The sequence below is a fragment of the Pongo pygmaeus genome, chromosome 10 (assembly GCF_028885625.2).
Source record: "Pongo pygmaeus isolate AG05252 chromosome 10, NHGRI_mPonPyg2-v2.0_pri, whole genome shotgun sequence".
Taxonomy (NCBI): domain Eukaryota; kingdom Metazoa; phylum Chordata; class Mammalia; order Primates; family Hominidae; genus Pongo; species Pongo pygmaeus.
Window position 1 is genome coordinate 4,398,845 of NC_072383.2, and position 15,434 is coordinate 4,414,278.

The following is a 15,434-nucleotide window of genomic DNA, read 5'->3' on the forward strand; positions in this document are numbered from 1 at the left end:
TCTGTTGATTTTTGATTTTTAACAGTTTGACTGCAATATACATAACTGTGATCTCTGCATTTGTCTTGCTTGGAGTTTTCTGAGCTTCTTGTATTAGTACACTTATTTTTAACCAATAATTGGGAAATTTTCAGCCACCATATCTTCAAATATTTTTTACTCCCCAGTTCTTTATGCTCCTTTCCTTCTGGGACTCAACTTACTCATATGTTGGACAGCTTAATAAGGTCTCACAGATCATTGAGTTTCTACTCATTTTCAAAAAAACTTATTTCTTCTCTGTTACTCAGATAAGATAATTTATATTAGCTTTATCTTTAGGTCATCTTACTAGTTTCTAGTGACTGCATTTTCTCTTGATTGTGCACATTTTTTTTCCTATTTCTTCTCATGTCCAGTTATTTTTCTATTACTGATTGTATAGGATACCGTGTATTAAGTCTGAATCATGTCCTCTTCCTTTAAAAGGTGTTAAGTTCTCTTCTGGCAGTCAGTTAAATTATTGGCAGATCCTTGTAGTTTTGCCAGGATTGGTATAATTCTCACTTAGAGCAAGTCTATTTCAGTTTTGAATTTGGTTTTAGGATATACCCCCTGCCTCTGGGGCTTAGTCTTATAAGAACAGCCTTTTGAGTTCTGAGGCACTCAGTAAGGTCTCTTCACCCAGGTTTGGTTGGATTTCTAACGTGTTTCAACATTGCATAGCCTCTGGTATCACTCGCTATCTATCTCCTACTGCTGTAGCAGGTGATCTTTGTAGGACTCACTGTATCTTACTCCGTGCATGTGCTACCCAGTCTTTGGCGAAGGACCTGTAGTGAATGCTTATGCCCATATGTAAAGTCTCTCCCTTTCATAGTTCCTTCTGAAAGAAGGAACTCTGGGAACACCAATCTCGGAATGTAGATTCATTATCTTGGTGTCCTGCTATCAAATCTCACAGGACAGTAACACTGTGTATGTGTTAAGTGCATAGCATTTGGTTTACTGAGATACTGATGTGGTTGTGATGGTGTGTATTTTTCAAATAAAAATCCCCTCTTTAAAGAAAACACGGCTAGGTGCGGTGGCTTATGCCTGTAATCCCAGCACTTTGGGAGTCCAAGGCGGGTGGATCACAAGGTCAGGAGTTCAAGACCAGCCTGGCCAAGATGGTGAAACCCTGTCTCTACTAAAATTACAAAAATTAGCCAGGCGCGGTGGCAGGTGCCTGTAATCCCAGCTACTTGGGAGGCTGAGGCAGGAGAATCGCTTGAACCTGGGAGGCAGAGGTTGCAGTGAGCCGAGATCGTGCCACTGCACTCCAGTCTGGGTGACAGAGCAAGACTCCGTCTTAAAAAAACAAAAAAGAAAGAAAACACTTTAGGGTTAGAATGATCAGAAATCCAATATTGATATAACTTAAATAATTCTGTCTAGATCAATTAAAATCATTGAGTCTGCTTATAAATGGAAGAAATCTTTGAAAATTTTAAAATTCTAAAATCTTTTTTTCAATTTTGCCTTCTCTATATTTCCCTAATGTTCCCCTCCCATAATCCTTTTTATTCTTATATTCCGACATGCTTTTAATTAGTATACAAAGAAGATAAGCTAACAGAAGCTGAGATAAATTTTATTTTTATTTTAAACAGAAGAAAGGAAAAAGGGATTACATTTTTATAAATATCTATAAATATAGAAGGATAGGCAAACTTCCAAATAAATAAATAAATACTGCCACGTGACGAGGGATATAAGAAATTGTAGGAGCTATTTTGGCTTTGCCATAAAGAAAACCCCTGATGGTAGTGTTGAGTTTGTGAGATTACAACCAGTTTTCCACCAAAATCCTTTTGGGATCTTTCACTGGGGAGCCTCCAATAGCTATTATGCAGGATAATATTTCCAACAGGAAATGAAAACAGAAATATTAAAATATTTGCCATGCATGGCTATATGCTATTATACATAGTTTTGCTGTTTCAGAATAGGAACCAGTCCTTCAAGTTCAGCTTAAAACCATCAGGTAAAAACAGTTGCCCAATGTTTCTCTCATAACTAAAAAGAATAGATCAAAGTATAAGGTTAGTATGTGATGGCAGTGAGGAAAAAAAAAAAGGTGACTGGGAAGAAGCTGTTGTTGAATCGACGTTGCTTGTTAATATACTGTCCTTTAGGTGGTCATTTAAAGAGAGGTAGAAAAATGGAGTCCCCTTACAGGAAGAACTGCAGTAATGGGGTAAGGCTGGGATGAGAGCTGACCGTCAGGCCCACCTGCCTGGTGCTCCTCTGCTCCTCTACTGCTTGCTCTGTGAAGCTTTGCTTCCTCCAGGTAACACTGGGGCTCCTGGGACTGAAAGCTGACTTCATTTAATGCACCAAGAATTTCCGAGGGGATTGAGACCCAGATGTGTCAGCCTAGGAGTGTTTTAACTAATCAAAGAGCCACTGCTGCTGCAGGGCCCTTGAGACCACAGTCAAGAGCCTGACCATGTGATTGTCTTTTCATAACTTCCATAACATGTCCCCTGATTATTGGATTTTTTCCCCCTGAGTCCTTGATGCCACTTCACTTAGAGAAAAGGACACGATTTTTCAGTCCACAGAAAACCTAACCCAGAGCAGTCCCAGTCTCTCAAAGTCCCCTTCCCAGTCACATTTTTGTAGTTTGTTCAGAATGGATTCCTACTCAACCTGGGAAGTAGAGCCTTAATTAAATGCCTCTTAGGAGAGTTGGAATTTATTTCCATTTTGAAAAGCAAATCCTAGCAGGGTAGATTTTCGTGAGCCAATATAAAAACTATTCCTTAGACCAAATTTTCAAAAACCAGAGATAGGGCCAAAAGGTGAGGCTGTATCATGAACCACTTGGGAACAGAGTGGGGCCGTTCTGGGCCCTCTGGCCGTGGCTGCATAAAGGGAGACAGCGAGACACAGGGTGCTCACCCTGTAGGGAGGCTGAGTTTTCTGTTATGATTCCTGCCTCATTTCAGCAAGCATCAAGTCTGGCTGTCAAGTTTTCACCAGCCTACCACCAGTCTTTTGACAGCTCTTCCCCAGAGATGCCCAAGGAAGAACGAAGGCTTGAAAGTAGTGTTTTCATCAACTTGCCCCGTTCAGCTCTTAATCTCAAGGTTTGCACACTCAAATGCCAGTGGGATCGGGGCATCTAACATAAATGCATAGGGCAGTGGAGAAGCTTCTGGGATCTCCGGATCTCCTCTTCCCTACACCTTCAAAGTCTTGAGCTCAGGAACCCACTGCTATTTTTTTTTTTTTTTTTTTTATGCTTAAAAGTGATAAAGAAGAGAGGCACAAGGAAGAGAAATATGTTGGGAGAGACCCCTTCTCTCTACTTTCATGAAGGGGAAATTTCTAGTTTACCTGTTGTTGGAGTTTCCTATTCGGAAAGGTGTTCTATATGGAGTGAGGAAGGCGGTGAAACCCCGTGACTTGGGCCTCAAAGGTTGATTCTCACAGGACCTCCTGTGGAAGGGACCCCAGAGAAGCAGCAAATTCCGTGCATTGCCCCTGTCACCTTTCCCATCCTCGGAACGTCAAGGGACCTGGTCCTTGGGAAGAGCTGCGTTTGCTGAGGGATGGGTTAAAGAGGGTGCCCTTCCAGCGACCCTAGATGAACTTGGGGAAGGGGCGGCAGCCTTCCGGGCCCGTTCCCCCAGCGTGCGTGTTCACTCGACCGCCCCTGACCACCCCTAATGGGTCGCTGGCCATCGGGCTGTTGTCCTCGGCGCTCGGGAGCTCCTGTGAGCAGGAGGCCGGGGCCGGGGTCATCCTGGCCCGGGGCTTCAGCACTTTCAGGGGGTCCCGCTCCGAGTCATCCTCGGCGCTCCGGGTGTGCCGTCGTGGTACGGGGGTGTTGAAGTGAATTAGGGGGATCTCGTTCCTCCGGGACAGGAACTGGGAGTATGGGGGTGGGTTCATGCCTGGCAGGAAGGCTCTCTTCACCCGGCCCAGACTGACCAGAAAGTGATGCTGAGGAGAGTGGTAGACGTCATACCCGTTTTCCAGCGTCTGCTGTTGGAACCTGCAGTTCTCTGGGTTGAAATAGTGCTGGAAGGACAAGAGCGAACCACGTGAAGGCTGGCAGTGGGGGCCCCACCCACCCCCCAGCTCCTCCTGGGGTCACAAGCTTGAAGCCCTGCAGTTCTTAGGGCGTTGAGCCTTCACCCCTTTGTTCCCTGCTGGGGTAGAGTGCTTTTGATTAATGCTCAAGCCCTGACTATAGTTCCCCTTTTCAGAGACTGCGACTACTGGGGCCTCCGCTTACTGCCTGGAGGCCCGGGCTGGCCTGGCTTGGCCTGTGGTTTTCCTGGAGTAGGCACCACCTCGTCCTTCCGGCCTTCTACCTTTTCCAAGCCTCTGCTGGCTGAAAATTGGCTTGGGTTTGTGTCTTTACTGGAGAAAGGAGAGGGGATGGAGTTTATAGGGTCAAACATGAATGAGGGCACTGACGGGATTGGACACATGAACTTTGCTGACAGATGAGCTGGGTTTGAATCCTCTACCACTAGTACTGGGTTTTACTGAGTGTCCCCACGAAGGCCTTTGCCTGTTATTTCTTTTAATCCTCAAACCCCACAAAGTAAGCAGTTTACAGATCAGGGCTATCTACATGCCTAGAGGGGTTACCAGATGTTTAGTTAGTTATCTATATTTCAATAGTTGTTCAACAGATTTTTGTTGTTGTTGTTGTTTACCTACTCTAGCCAGACAGTATTGTAGGGGCTGGGATGCAGCAGAAAGCAAAACAGAAAGTCTCTGTTCTTGTGGAATTTCTAGTGGGCATGGGTGGTGATAAGAGACTCCTGAGATAAGCAGTCCTACTATTTTACTATCTCAAAATCCTCAAAAAGAGGCCAGCAGCCTTTAGTTTGGGAAATCCTTTGCTTACCAATCCGAATGAATAGCTTATCACAATTGGGGCAGGGGTTATTAATTAAAAATCTTTAACTGGAGGGAGCTCCACAGGTCACGTGGTCTATTCCACTTCACTTTTTCCAAGTGAAAATGCTGAAGTTTGGAGAAGTGAGGAGATGTACCCAAAGTCACAGCTAGTCCCAGAATCAAGAAGACACCAATGGCTTTTCACCCTTTCTAATGTACTTTACAACGTGAATTGACATGACTTGAGGACTTACGACTACATACCAGGGCCTGTGCTAGATTCAAAAATGGGTTCCAATGGGCAGTGCAGACTAGGGGCTGAGAGCCTGGGATCTGGAGCCAGACTGCCTGAGTTCAAACCCCAGCTATTAAACGTGAGCATTCAATACTTAGACTGCATGAAGTATCAGTGGAAACAGGTCACCAGGGTACACTGCCAATGGAATTGTTAAGCTAGAAAAGTCTATGTCGTGTCAAATAAGTTAGGTTAATTGTTTGCAAATGGTGACCAACACAAAAAAGAAACTCACTGATCCAAAAATGTTGCCTCTGAAATCCATGCAGAGGTATCTTCTGCTCATCACACCTGTAATCACCACAAAGCCAGCATCCTCTGATCTGATCATCAGGGCACCTATGGAGAAAACCAGGCAGGGCAAAGACTCATTGCGCATCCAATTCCCACCTTCAAGCACCTCCTGAAACCCACCTTCATGAAACCTCCCTGGATTGATTTTAAGGGTGGTGATGACTTCAACACCCTTAAATTCAGCCTCATTTCTGCATATTCAGCGTTTCTTCTGACATCCTCTCTTTCCCCCAACACGTATACAGTCATTCACCTCCTGCTTCATCTTGTTGCCTGTATGGGGACCTCTGAGCTCCTGGAATTCTTCTACCTGTGCTGAACACATGTTTCTCTCTCTCTACCTGGACCGTCTTTATTTTCCCTTTTGCCTTACTAATACCTTTGAATGTTTGTGGTGATAGTCACATTCTTCCGTGCCTTCTACTTTGTGATTTTTAAATCTATGCTGAGATGTCTTTCAAGGATCCAGCTTGCCATAGAGTCTGATTCTCCATGTGTACAGAATGGTATTAGGCTTGATCTCCCTCTTCCTTCTGTACTTATTGAAGTCACTCACTCTTCAAGACCAGGCTCAGGCGTCACCATCTCTATGAAGACTTTCCTCATCTTTCCATTCAAAATCAGTTGTTCTTTCTTCTCAGCTCCTCAGGACAATGCCTTCACCTCTATTACAGCATGTATTCCATTTACCTTGCTTCAACTGAGTTTACCTATCTAGTGCCTTCCTTAGAGTGAGCTGCTTAGGGGCAGATGGTATAACTGTTTATGTTGAATCAATGTAAGTGACGGATGGAATTTTCTTCTTGGCTCTTCTTGGGTTGGTTCTTTGTCATTTTCTCACTTGGTGGTGACCCCTCCAGGTGCAGTCCCTCATGGACTTTCAGTGTTCCCTCTCAAAAACTAGTCTCCGACAAGGGCCTGAAACCCATTCACACGACCTTCCTCTTAAGTAATTGATAATGGCTTTAAATGTGCTTTCTGTTTTGTGGCAAAGGCACAACTAAATCATATACTAGTGTAACATGAGTGATAATTCAGCGAGACTTCTTCCCCAAATGTTATTTAATTACCTGACATTTTCTGTTAAAAATCATTACTTTAGGTCTTTGGGGCCACTTCCAGTTACCTATCACAGAATTTCTAGGTGCTTCTCATCTGACCTCATAGCCCCCAGGGAGGCAGCTAGAATCCCACGCAGGGATTCTAATTCCTCTTCTACAGCTGTAGCTTGGAGAGGTTGTAAATGCCCAATGTCTGTGCCTAGCAAGTGATGGAGCCTCGTGGGGGTGATTTAAAGCCCAAAGCTCTTCTCCCACCCCATGCAGGCGCAATACAAGGACCTTTGAGGAAAATAAGCAGCAATAATTAGGTACTAGCTGAGTAGAAATCATGATAGGGACTGAAATTGGACTGACGTGGAACAGAGGGAATGAGGGTGGAGACAAGCCCCAGAAAGGTGAGAAAGGAAGAGGGCCAAAGAGAGAAGTTAATTTGTTTCAAAGTTTGGCTGAGGGGAACCTTGAGGGAAGCTTCCCAGGAAGTGGACTGGGGTATGACAGGCGCAAAGGATGCTTAAATTCCTCCACAGTGGTGTCTGCCTATGTGTCTCAAATGTATGGCTAGTTTTGTGGTAAACCTTTGGAGAAATATAAGGAGCATGTAAGAAATGGTTTTGGCTGGGCACAGTGGCTCATGCCTGTAATCCCAGCACTTTGGGAGGCCGAGGTGGGTGGATCATGAGGTCAGAAGATCAAGACCATCCTGGCTAACATGGTGACACCCTGTCTTTACTAAAAATAAAAAAAAAAATTAGCCGGGCGTCATGGTGGGCGCCTGTAGTCCCAGCTACTCGGGAGGCTGAGGCAGGAGAACGGCGTGAACCCAGGAGGCGGAGCTTGCAGTGAGCCGACATCTCGCCACTGCACTCCAGCCTGGGCGACAGAGCGAGACTCTGTCTCAAAAAAAAAAAGAAATGGTTTCTGTTCTGGTGACTTTTCAGTCTAATTGGGAAAAAATTACATTTAGTAATGGTCTTTGAGTGGCTGCACTCTAAGCATTTACATATTTTAAATTCTCAAAACAAATGTTATATTGTCAGTACTAATTATTATTATTAGTAGTAGTAGTAGTGGTAGCAGCAATATCCTAATTTAAGTGATAAGGAAACTAAGACAGGATTGAAACTCAGGTCAGAGACATCTTCCTACCACTCGGTAACAAGCCTCCAGCAGAAATCACTAAGAGTCTAAGACAACATCAACTGCTAAAATACATGCTGCAGGCAGTGAGGACAAGGAGTCACGGCAGCGCTAAGGGCTCGGGGAAGGGGCACTGAGCCAGGCACCGAGAACTGGGGGACTTGGATTTTGTCCCAATTGTGCCACTTGCTGACCCTGCACTAGCCTCAGTTTCTTCAGCTGTAAAATGGAACAATAGCTGTCCTGCCTACTTCATAGGATGACGATCAAATGGGATAATGGTGGTAAAAGTGACTCAAAAGTGTCGAGCAAACAGAGGACATCACGTGGCGTGTTCTGACCTGCTGTTTATGCCGGACCCATGCCTTGACAGGCGTGCTGGCCTGATGCTTGGGGTCAGTGTGGGCAGTGCGTATGGCACACACGCTCCTGGTCTCCAGAGCCAGTCCCCCTAGAAAACATCCGGCGATGGTTGAGGAACTGTGAGCAGCTGCTACGGAGGGCACACAGACTCTTCCATCAGACAGTGTGAGCCAATGTGAAAGTTTAGAAAATGTGAGAGAGTCAGAGTTTCTTTCCCTTGTGCTTTCAAAAGCCATCTTTTCGCAGTCTGCACAGATTCAAGGGAGAATTTTGCAGAAGGAAGGAACAAGCCACTGACTGCCAGAGCCACCAGCCCCGCCTGTTGGAGCTGAGCAGGCTTAATGGACTTTGCCTTCAATGACAGAGGTGTCTTCGTGTGTGACCTTGAAAGAGCATGGGATTTGGGGTCAAGGTGTCCTCTAGGTCTTTTACTACCTGTCTGACCTTCAGCCAGTTATTTACGTTCTTTAACTCTTGTTTTTTCACATATAAAATGAGGACAGCAGAAACATTTACCTCATTTGGTCATCTTGACATATGAGATAATGTTTTTATCCTTTAGAAAGCACTTCCTAAGTGCTAGTAATTTTTACTATTACCACTTTGCCTCAACCTCTGCTTATAGAAGTAGAAAATTATCTACTCCATTCTACTCTTGCGGCCAGTAAGTGATAAATAAGATGACAGCAGCGAAGTGCTTTGAGCACCTCAAAAGAAAAATGTATGAAGAAGGCTTAAGGAGCCCAATGGTAACTCAGCTTCAATAAAGATAGTTCTTATGGGGAAGATGGAGGAAGTGAAAATAGCAGGATCTAGGAAGTGATATTACCAGGGACAATAAGCACCTCTCTTGCTGTTTCCATATAATGAGGATAAAGGGGAGTCAGAGGATGGCCTAGTTCATGGAAGGGGTGATAAGGACATCAGAGGGGTATCTGGCAGCAGCGCTTGTGAGTCCCAAGGGCGCTTGAAGAATCTGGTAGGCAGGGGATAATTTCATTTTGTCAAGTCCGATGACCCAAAGATGGGTTGTGCACTCAACTCTTCAGAATTTCTTACAGCAAAGTAATAAGATGAACCAGAATTCAATAGAAATGGATAATTAGGAGGGGAAAAAAATACCCCTCACATTTTAGATTTCCGTCAGCGTAAAAACATTGCTTAACAGTCACTGATGAGGTCATTACAAATGCTTCACCAGACATTTAATTAGTTGTGCTTCTTATCTACATGCATTAATCTTTCCTCTTTCTTTTGGGTAACTTTTTTTTTGAGACGGAGTCTCACTCTGTCGCCCAGGCTGGAGCACAGTGGTGCGATCTCGGCTCACAGCAAGCTCCGCCTCCTGGGTACAAGTGATTCTTCTGCCTCAGCCTCCTAAGTAGCTGGGACTACAGGTGCGCACTATACCCTGCTAATTTTTGTTTTTTTTAGTAGAGACAGGGTTTCCCCATGTTGGCCAGGCTGGTCTCGAACCCCTGGCATCAAGTGATCCTCCCGCCTTGGCCTCCCAAAGTGCTGGGATTATACGCATGAGCCACCACACCTGGCCTCTTTTGGGTAACTTTTAATTGTAGTGTTTAATTTTTTTCTGCACTTTTTTTTCCCATAGTACACATGATAACTGATTGAACAGTACAAAAAGTTATCTACATAGACTAGGAAAAGTAGGTCTCCCTCCTGCTACCCTGACCCTAAGTTCCCCTCCCTGCATTCAGGTTTAACTCTTTAAAGATACAATGTTTAGCTAGTGCCTGTGTCTAAGGAAACAAAATCACATTTCTATTTTTAAAAATCTGAAGTCAGTTCAATTTATTTTGCTGCTTCTCAGTCATTTTAATTCACTCCAACTAGCACTCAGTGATCCCTTGGGGCCTGATACTAGGTGGGCTTTCAAGGAAAAGGTCTACAGTTCAGACTGCCAGCCCAGAAGGTTGACTCTTCACACTCACTCCCCACCGTAGCCAGCCTGTTCTGTTCTACCCTAATTCTTGTTCAGGAAGAAACGTCTTTAAGGAGTTCCTTTCAGCAATGGGATTCCAGGATTCGAGACAAGTTGTATAAACATTCTCTAGTTGGATGCAGCCCTTTCCGTCTAAGAGAATCAAAATAATTTACCATAATCTACTATTCTGCCTTTTAAATCACATATAGTCCTTTTTTTTTTTTTTTTTTTTTGAGATGGAGTCTTGCTCTGTCGCCCAGGCTGGAGTGCAGTGGCGCAATCTCGGCTCACTGCAAGCTCCGCCTCCCGGGTTCACGCCATTCTCCTGCCTCAGCCTCCTGAGTAGCTGGGACTACAGGTGCCTGCCACCATGCCCGGCTAATTTTTTACATTTTTAGTAGAGATGGGGTTTCACTGTGTTCGCCAGGATGGTCTCGATCTCCTGACCTCGTGATCTGCCCACCTCGGCCTCCCAAAGTGCTGGGATTACAGGCGTGAGCCACCATGCCTGGCCCATATATAGTCTTGAATTAGAGTAAGGGTGGCCCCTCCATATGAGGCGCAAAATTGCATTTCCTAAAAGTCTGGTAGTGAGCTGGCTGACAAGGTAGGATGACAGACCACAAGGTCCTTGAAGGGTTGTGTCTTAGTTTTCAGTCACAGCGCTTGGTAGAATGCCAGGCACATTGTAGATCCTATTAAATAGCCATCGAATAAAATGAACAACACTTCGGGTGCATCAAGTGTATCCAGATTTAATTGAAATTTTTGCCATAAGACTCAAACTTGGTTTCCAAGATGTTGACTCCTGAGTCTTACTATATTCTCTGGAGTTCTGGAACCTGTTTGGTATTTGGAGAGAACTGTCCTCTCTCCTTTTATCTCCTATCAATATGCATTTAGCACTTGAAGAGGTTAAACTGTCAATTTCTCATGTTATATATCTTGCAACTTAATTTTGCATGTTATATGTCTTGCAACCAGGTTTAAGGACCTTTGGTGCCTAGAAGAATAAATGCCTCACACACAGCAAGGCCACAGCAAAAATAATTAATTTATTTATTACAATAATAAAGGGCAAATCATAATTCCTATAAGACATTTTCTTTAGTTAGAGATTGTCTAACTAATTTTTCTTTCCTTTAATTTGAGCTGTATTGGATCAGTTTGCATTTTTCTGTATCCTTTGAGGTGTTTTCACATGTTTTCTTAAAATAGAAATCCCTGCTTCCACCACATTACCCCTTATATAGGTGCACACAAAGGGGCCCTCATTTGAATCATTGCTAATGGATTGATTATTGTGGATTGTGATCCAATTCTCCACAAATCTGATCTTTAAAAACATTCCAGTTGTTTCATGTTGCCAATATGTTTCTAACTAGCTTGACTTGGTACTGACTGGACACCTTTCAGTTCCACAGAGAAGAATCACCAACTCATACTGGATACCTGGGTACCTGGGTATCTGAAACACCCATTAAACCTGTTGGATGGATGGATGGATGCATGAACAAATGAAGGGTGGATGGGTTGTATACTTGGCCATTCTCACCAAGACAACATACATGGACAGTTTGTCTTTAATACATTTTTCCAAGAATTTTTATAAGGCCAGAGTTGGAAAGAGCCCCCAGATTTATCTATAACAATCCGGGTATGACCCAGGAATCTTCTTTACAACCTCTCTAGTTAACCCAGTCCGAAGTCCATGAGCTGAAACTTAGTATCTGTTGATCTGCCTGGCTTCTTTTTCTCTTAGGCTCCTTGCCTTTCTTTCTGTACATTTTTTGAATCTTTTGACGGGGCAAAGGGAACATGGCTCCTACTGTGGGAAGGGTTTTAGTTGAAATAAAAATTATTCATATTGAGAAAAACCAGCAAACACTAATTAGGAGAGTGACAGAATCTTCCCCTAAGATTTAAATACACACACACACACACACACACACACACACACACACTCACACACAAAGACAATAAGTGGTTCCTGGGCAGAAAGCTAGGAGGGTTGGATTAGCCCTCCAGTCTAGTCCCCAACCTCCCCAAGCCCCCTGTAGATGGACAACAGGGGTGTTCCCCTTCTTCCCAGCCTGAAGCCCTACTCACTGTAGATGGTCTGATGGGGTGCGCCATCCACATGGCCATTCTTGTGGATCTGCAGGTGGTAGCTGTTCCTGGCTGTGGCTGTGTACAGGTGGATCAGGCCACCCCAGCTGGAGCCGAGCAGTGGGGAGGCATTGGGATAGGCTCTGAGGACGCTCACGCTGCAGACGCTGCACAAGGCACAGACCCAGAGCCTGAGGCGGGCCCCCAACATTGTGCCCTGCTCTAAGTGGCTGGTGCTGAGATTGAAACCTGACACTCCTGTCGGGACTCTCCTGGCCCAGGCCTCACTGGCCTTTTCCTTCTTCCTTGCAAGTAGCTGGTGTGAGGATCCTAGACTGGATTCCCTCCTTTCTGCCATCAGACTTTTAAAGGGTAGCAGTGTGACATCAAACAGGAAAAACTCCACTGTCCACATCCTCTGTGTTGTAATCAGCCCATTGAAAGAAAGTGCAAAGACCCCGGAGGCGCACGGAAGGCACGTCGGTTCCAGACACACACACCCCTCAATTTCAAGCCAACGCTCCAAAAAATGAATGACGTGTGGGCAAAAGTTATCTGCCACTCTGGGCTGTCTGTTGACCTGTCCCACTTCCATCAGGAAATGTGAAGGCAGCCAGCGGTTCCCAAAAAAAATCCAGCTTCAGTCAAGCAGTCAACCGACTCCTAGGCAATTAATCTCCCGTCGAGTTTACTTATTTTGGTTTTCTTTAAATTCCAATCAGCAAGTATGTATCCAGTGCTTAATCTGTGAGCAGGATTTGGTGGGTAGCTTGCAGGATACAGAGATACATGACACCATCAGGCAGATGGCATCCTCTGAGAACCCCCACTTCATGAAAGATGGGAGCTGGGAGCAGGGGCACAAAAGCCAAAGTTGCCATTTTGGGAAGATTTTGAAATGGAAGAAAAAGAAGCAAGACCTTGAGGTCAGTGAACATGCCAAGGTTCAGTTTCTCAGCTTCCTTAGTCTGGACTTCACTGAACATGCCAATGTTCAATTTCTCAATTTCCCTAGTTTGGACTATCGAGGGCAACTAAACTAGTAGTCTCTCCAGTAGTAAGGAGACTCATTCAGAGACCTCATGGGGATTGGAACAGCTGCTGGCTGAGCATCGGGGATCCGAGCCTCAGGACAGGGTGTCCCCACATTTAGTGTCTGTACATGAGTGCTCAGCTTGGTGTTGGATGCCTGCCTGCAGATGCTGTTCACAGTGAGCCCTCTGGGAAGCTACACCTGATGTTGGGGGGAATAGTCCTGGCACATACAGTCTAAAGGGGAGCAATCTACTGGAACACACACCCAAAAAAACACACAAGGAGACTGCTACTCTTCCAATTTCCCATGTACTGAGTATATGCCATGTACAGGCATCAAGCTAGACTCATGTACAGGTTGATATAGGAGACAGCAAGATGTGATTCCTATCTCGAGGAGTTCAAATCTAATGCAGGAGGCAGATAAAAATAAGTAACCATGATACAAAATGAGTGCAAGCATACAGGTATAGACAGAAAGAGATGGCATTTGTTACCCTACATTTGTACAGTTTTTTTTTATAGTTTACAAAGCATTTTCACATCTATTAGCTTATTTGAACCTCACTGCCACTCTGTGAGATAGGCAGTCCATGCATTATCAAGATTTTAATACTTTACATGAAGAAATGGGGATCTTAGTGTTTCCATGTCCAAAGGCACAAAGCAAATAAATGGTAGAGCCAGGACAAGGTCTTCTCCTTCCCTAGGCTGCTTCTCCAAAGAATCACAGCAACAACTAACACTCATGGAGAGCTTACTGTTCCACTTACTGCTCTAAGTGCTTTACTTGTAGTAACCCATTTCATCTTCAGAATAACTCTTGAGGAGATGCTGTTATTTTCTTTTTATAGATCAGGAAACTGATGCACACAGTTTAAGTAACTTGCCTAGAGATAGAAAGGTAACATGTGGAAGAGGTTGGATTTGAATCCAGGTCTGGCCCCAAGACCTCCTAAGCACTTTTCAAGGTGTCCAAACCCATACAACATGTTAGAGCTAAAGCCATGAGAGCCAGGAGCTTGGTAAGAAAGTGCAGGTGGCAAAGCAGTCCTCTGTTATTCTCTAAAAACCCCGGCTTTTACCCAGGATGAATCTCTAGGACACATGGTGCTTGTCTCCCCAGGGTTGAATGGAAGAAGTATGACATGAAATGTTTATATGTAAAACAGTCTTCTTTCCTAATAGCCACAGAATGGATTATAAATATAATGCCACGTCTTAGCTAATTGAAGAAATAGCTAGCTTTCAGAATTGAGATGCAAATCACTTAGAAACATTTGCCCTGCATTTCTTATTCTGGTTGTGAAAGGTAAAGAGATGGGAAGTAATTATAAGGCAATCAGCAGCCATTGAGAACCTTCTCTGTGTAAGAGATGAAAGGGAGGGTGTAGGACTACAAAGCAGGACTAACTCCTCTAGGGGCTTGCAGTGTAATTAAGCAGGGAACATCTTTGTTCAATACAAGGCACTATGTGGGAGGAGCTTCGTTACTAGGAGCAAATTAGTGAAGATGTGGTACTATATTTATAAACCATCCTGTGGCCATTACTAAAGAAGCCTGCTTTGTACATAAACATTTAATGTCATACATCTTCTAAACAACCCTGGGGAGACAAGCACTATGTACCCTAGAGATTCACCCTGGGTAAAGGCCTGGGTTTCTGAGAGAATAACAGAGGAGTGCTTTGCTGCCTGCACTTTTTTACCAAGCTCCTTCACAAAAAAGAAAGGTTGGCCAGGCATGGTGGTTCACGCCTGTAATCCCAGCACTTTGGGGGGCCGAGGTGGGCAGATCACTTGAGGTCAGGAGTTCGAGACCAGCCTGGCCAACACAGTGAAACCCTGTCTAAACCCCGTTTAGTAGAAACCCTGTCTCTATTAAAAATACAAAAAATTAGCTGGGCGTATTGTGTAATCTCAGCTACCTGGGAGGCTGAGGCAGGAGAATCACTTGAACTGGGAGGTGGAGATTGCAGTGAGTTGAGATTGCACCACTGCGCTCCAGCCTGGATGACAGGGCGAGGATCTGTCACACACACACACACACACACACACACAAAGGTCATGGTGGGTGGATGCTGTGGTCAAGGAGGGCTTTGAGGGAAGGAGAGAACTGAGGGAGCTTTGTAGGATACACAGAGAAGGGTTTTCCCCAGCACCTGCCAAGTATGATGGAGAGGGAGCGCTGGTGTCTTGGGATAAGTCCACAGCCATTGGGTCATTCCCTTAGCTCCTAGAGGGACTGGGGAAGGGGCTCCTCTGTGGCTACTTCAGCTTGTCTTATTAGGAAAGAGAGCCCTGTGCC

The 15,434-nt window shown here is 44.7% G+C and overlaps 1 protein-coding gene across 1 annotated transcript; it reads right to left on the bottom strand.

Moving 5' to 3' along the window:
* Positions 1–2,741: 2,741 nt before the first annotated feature.
* Positions 2,742–12,383, bottom strand: FGF23 (fibroblast growth factor 23). The gene is made up of 3 exons (XM_054444163.2): positions 12,092–12,383; positions 5,418–5,521; positions 2,742–4,053 (listed from the first exon to the last, which is right to left on the bottom strand). The coding sequence occupies exons 1-3, from the start codon at positions 12,300–12,302 to the stop codon at positions 3,613–3,615; spliced, it is 756 nt and encodes a 251-aa protein (XP_054300138.1). The 5' UTR covers positions 12,303–12,383; the 3' UTR covers positions 2,742–3,612.
* Between the last annotated feature and the right edge of the window lie 3,051 nt (positions 12,384–15,434).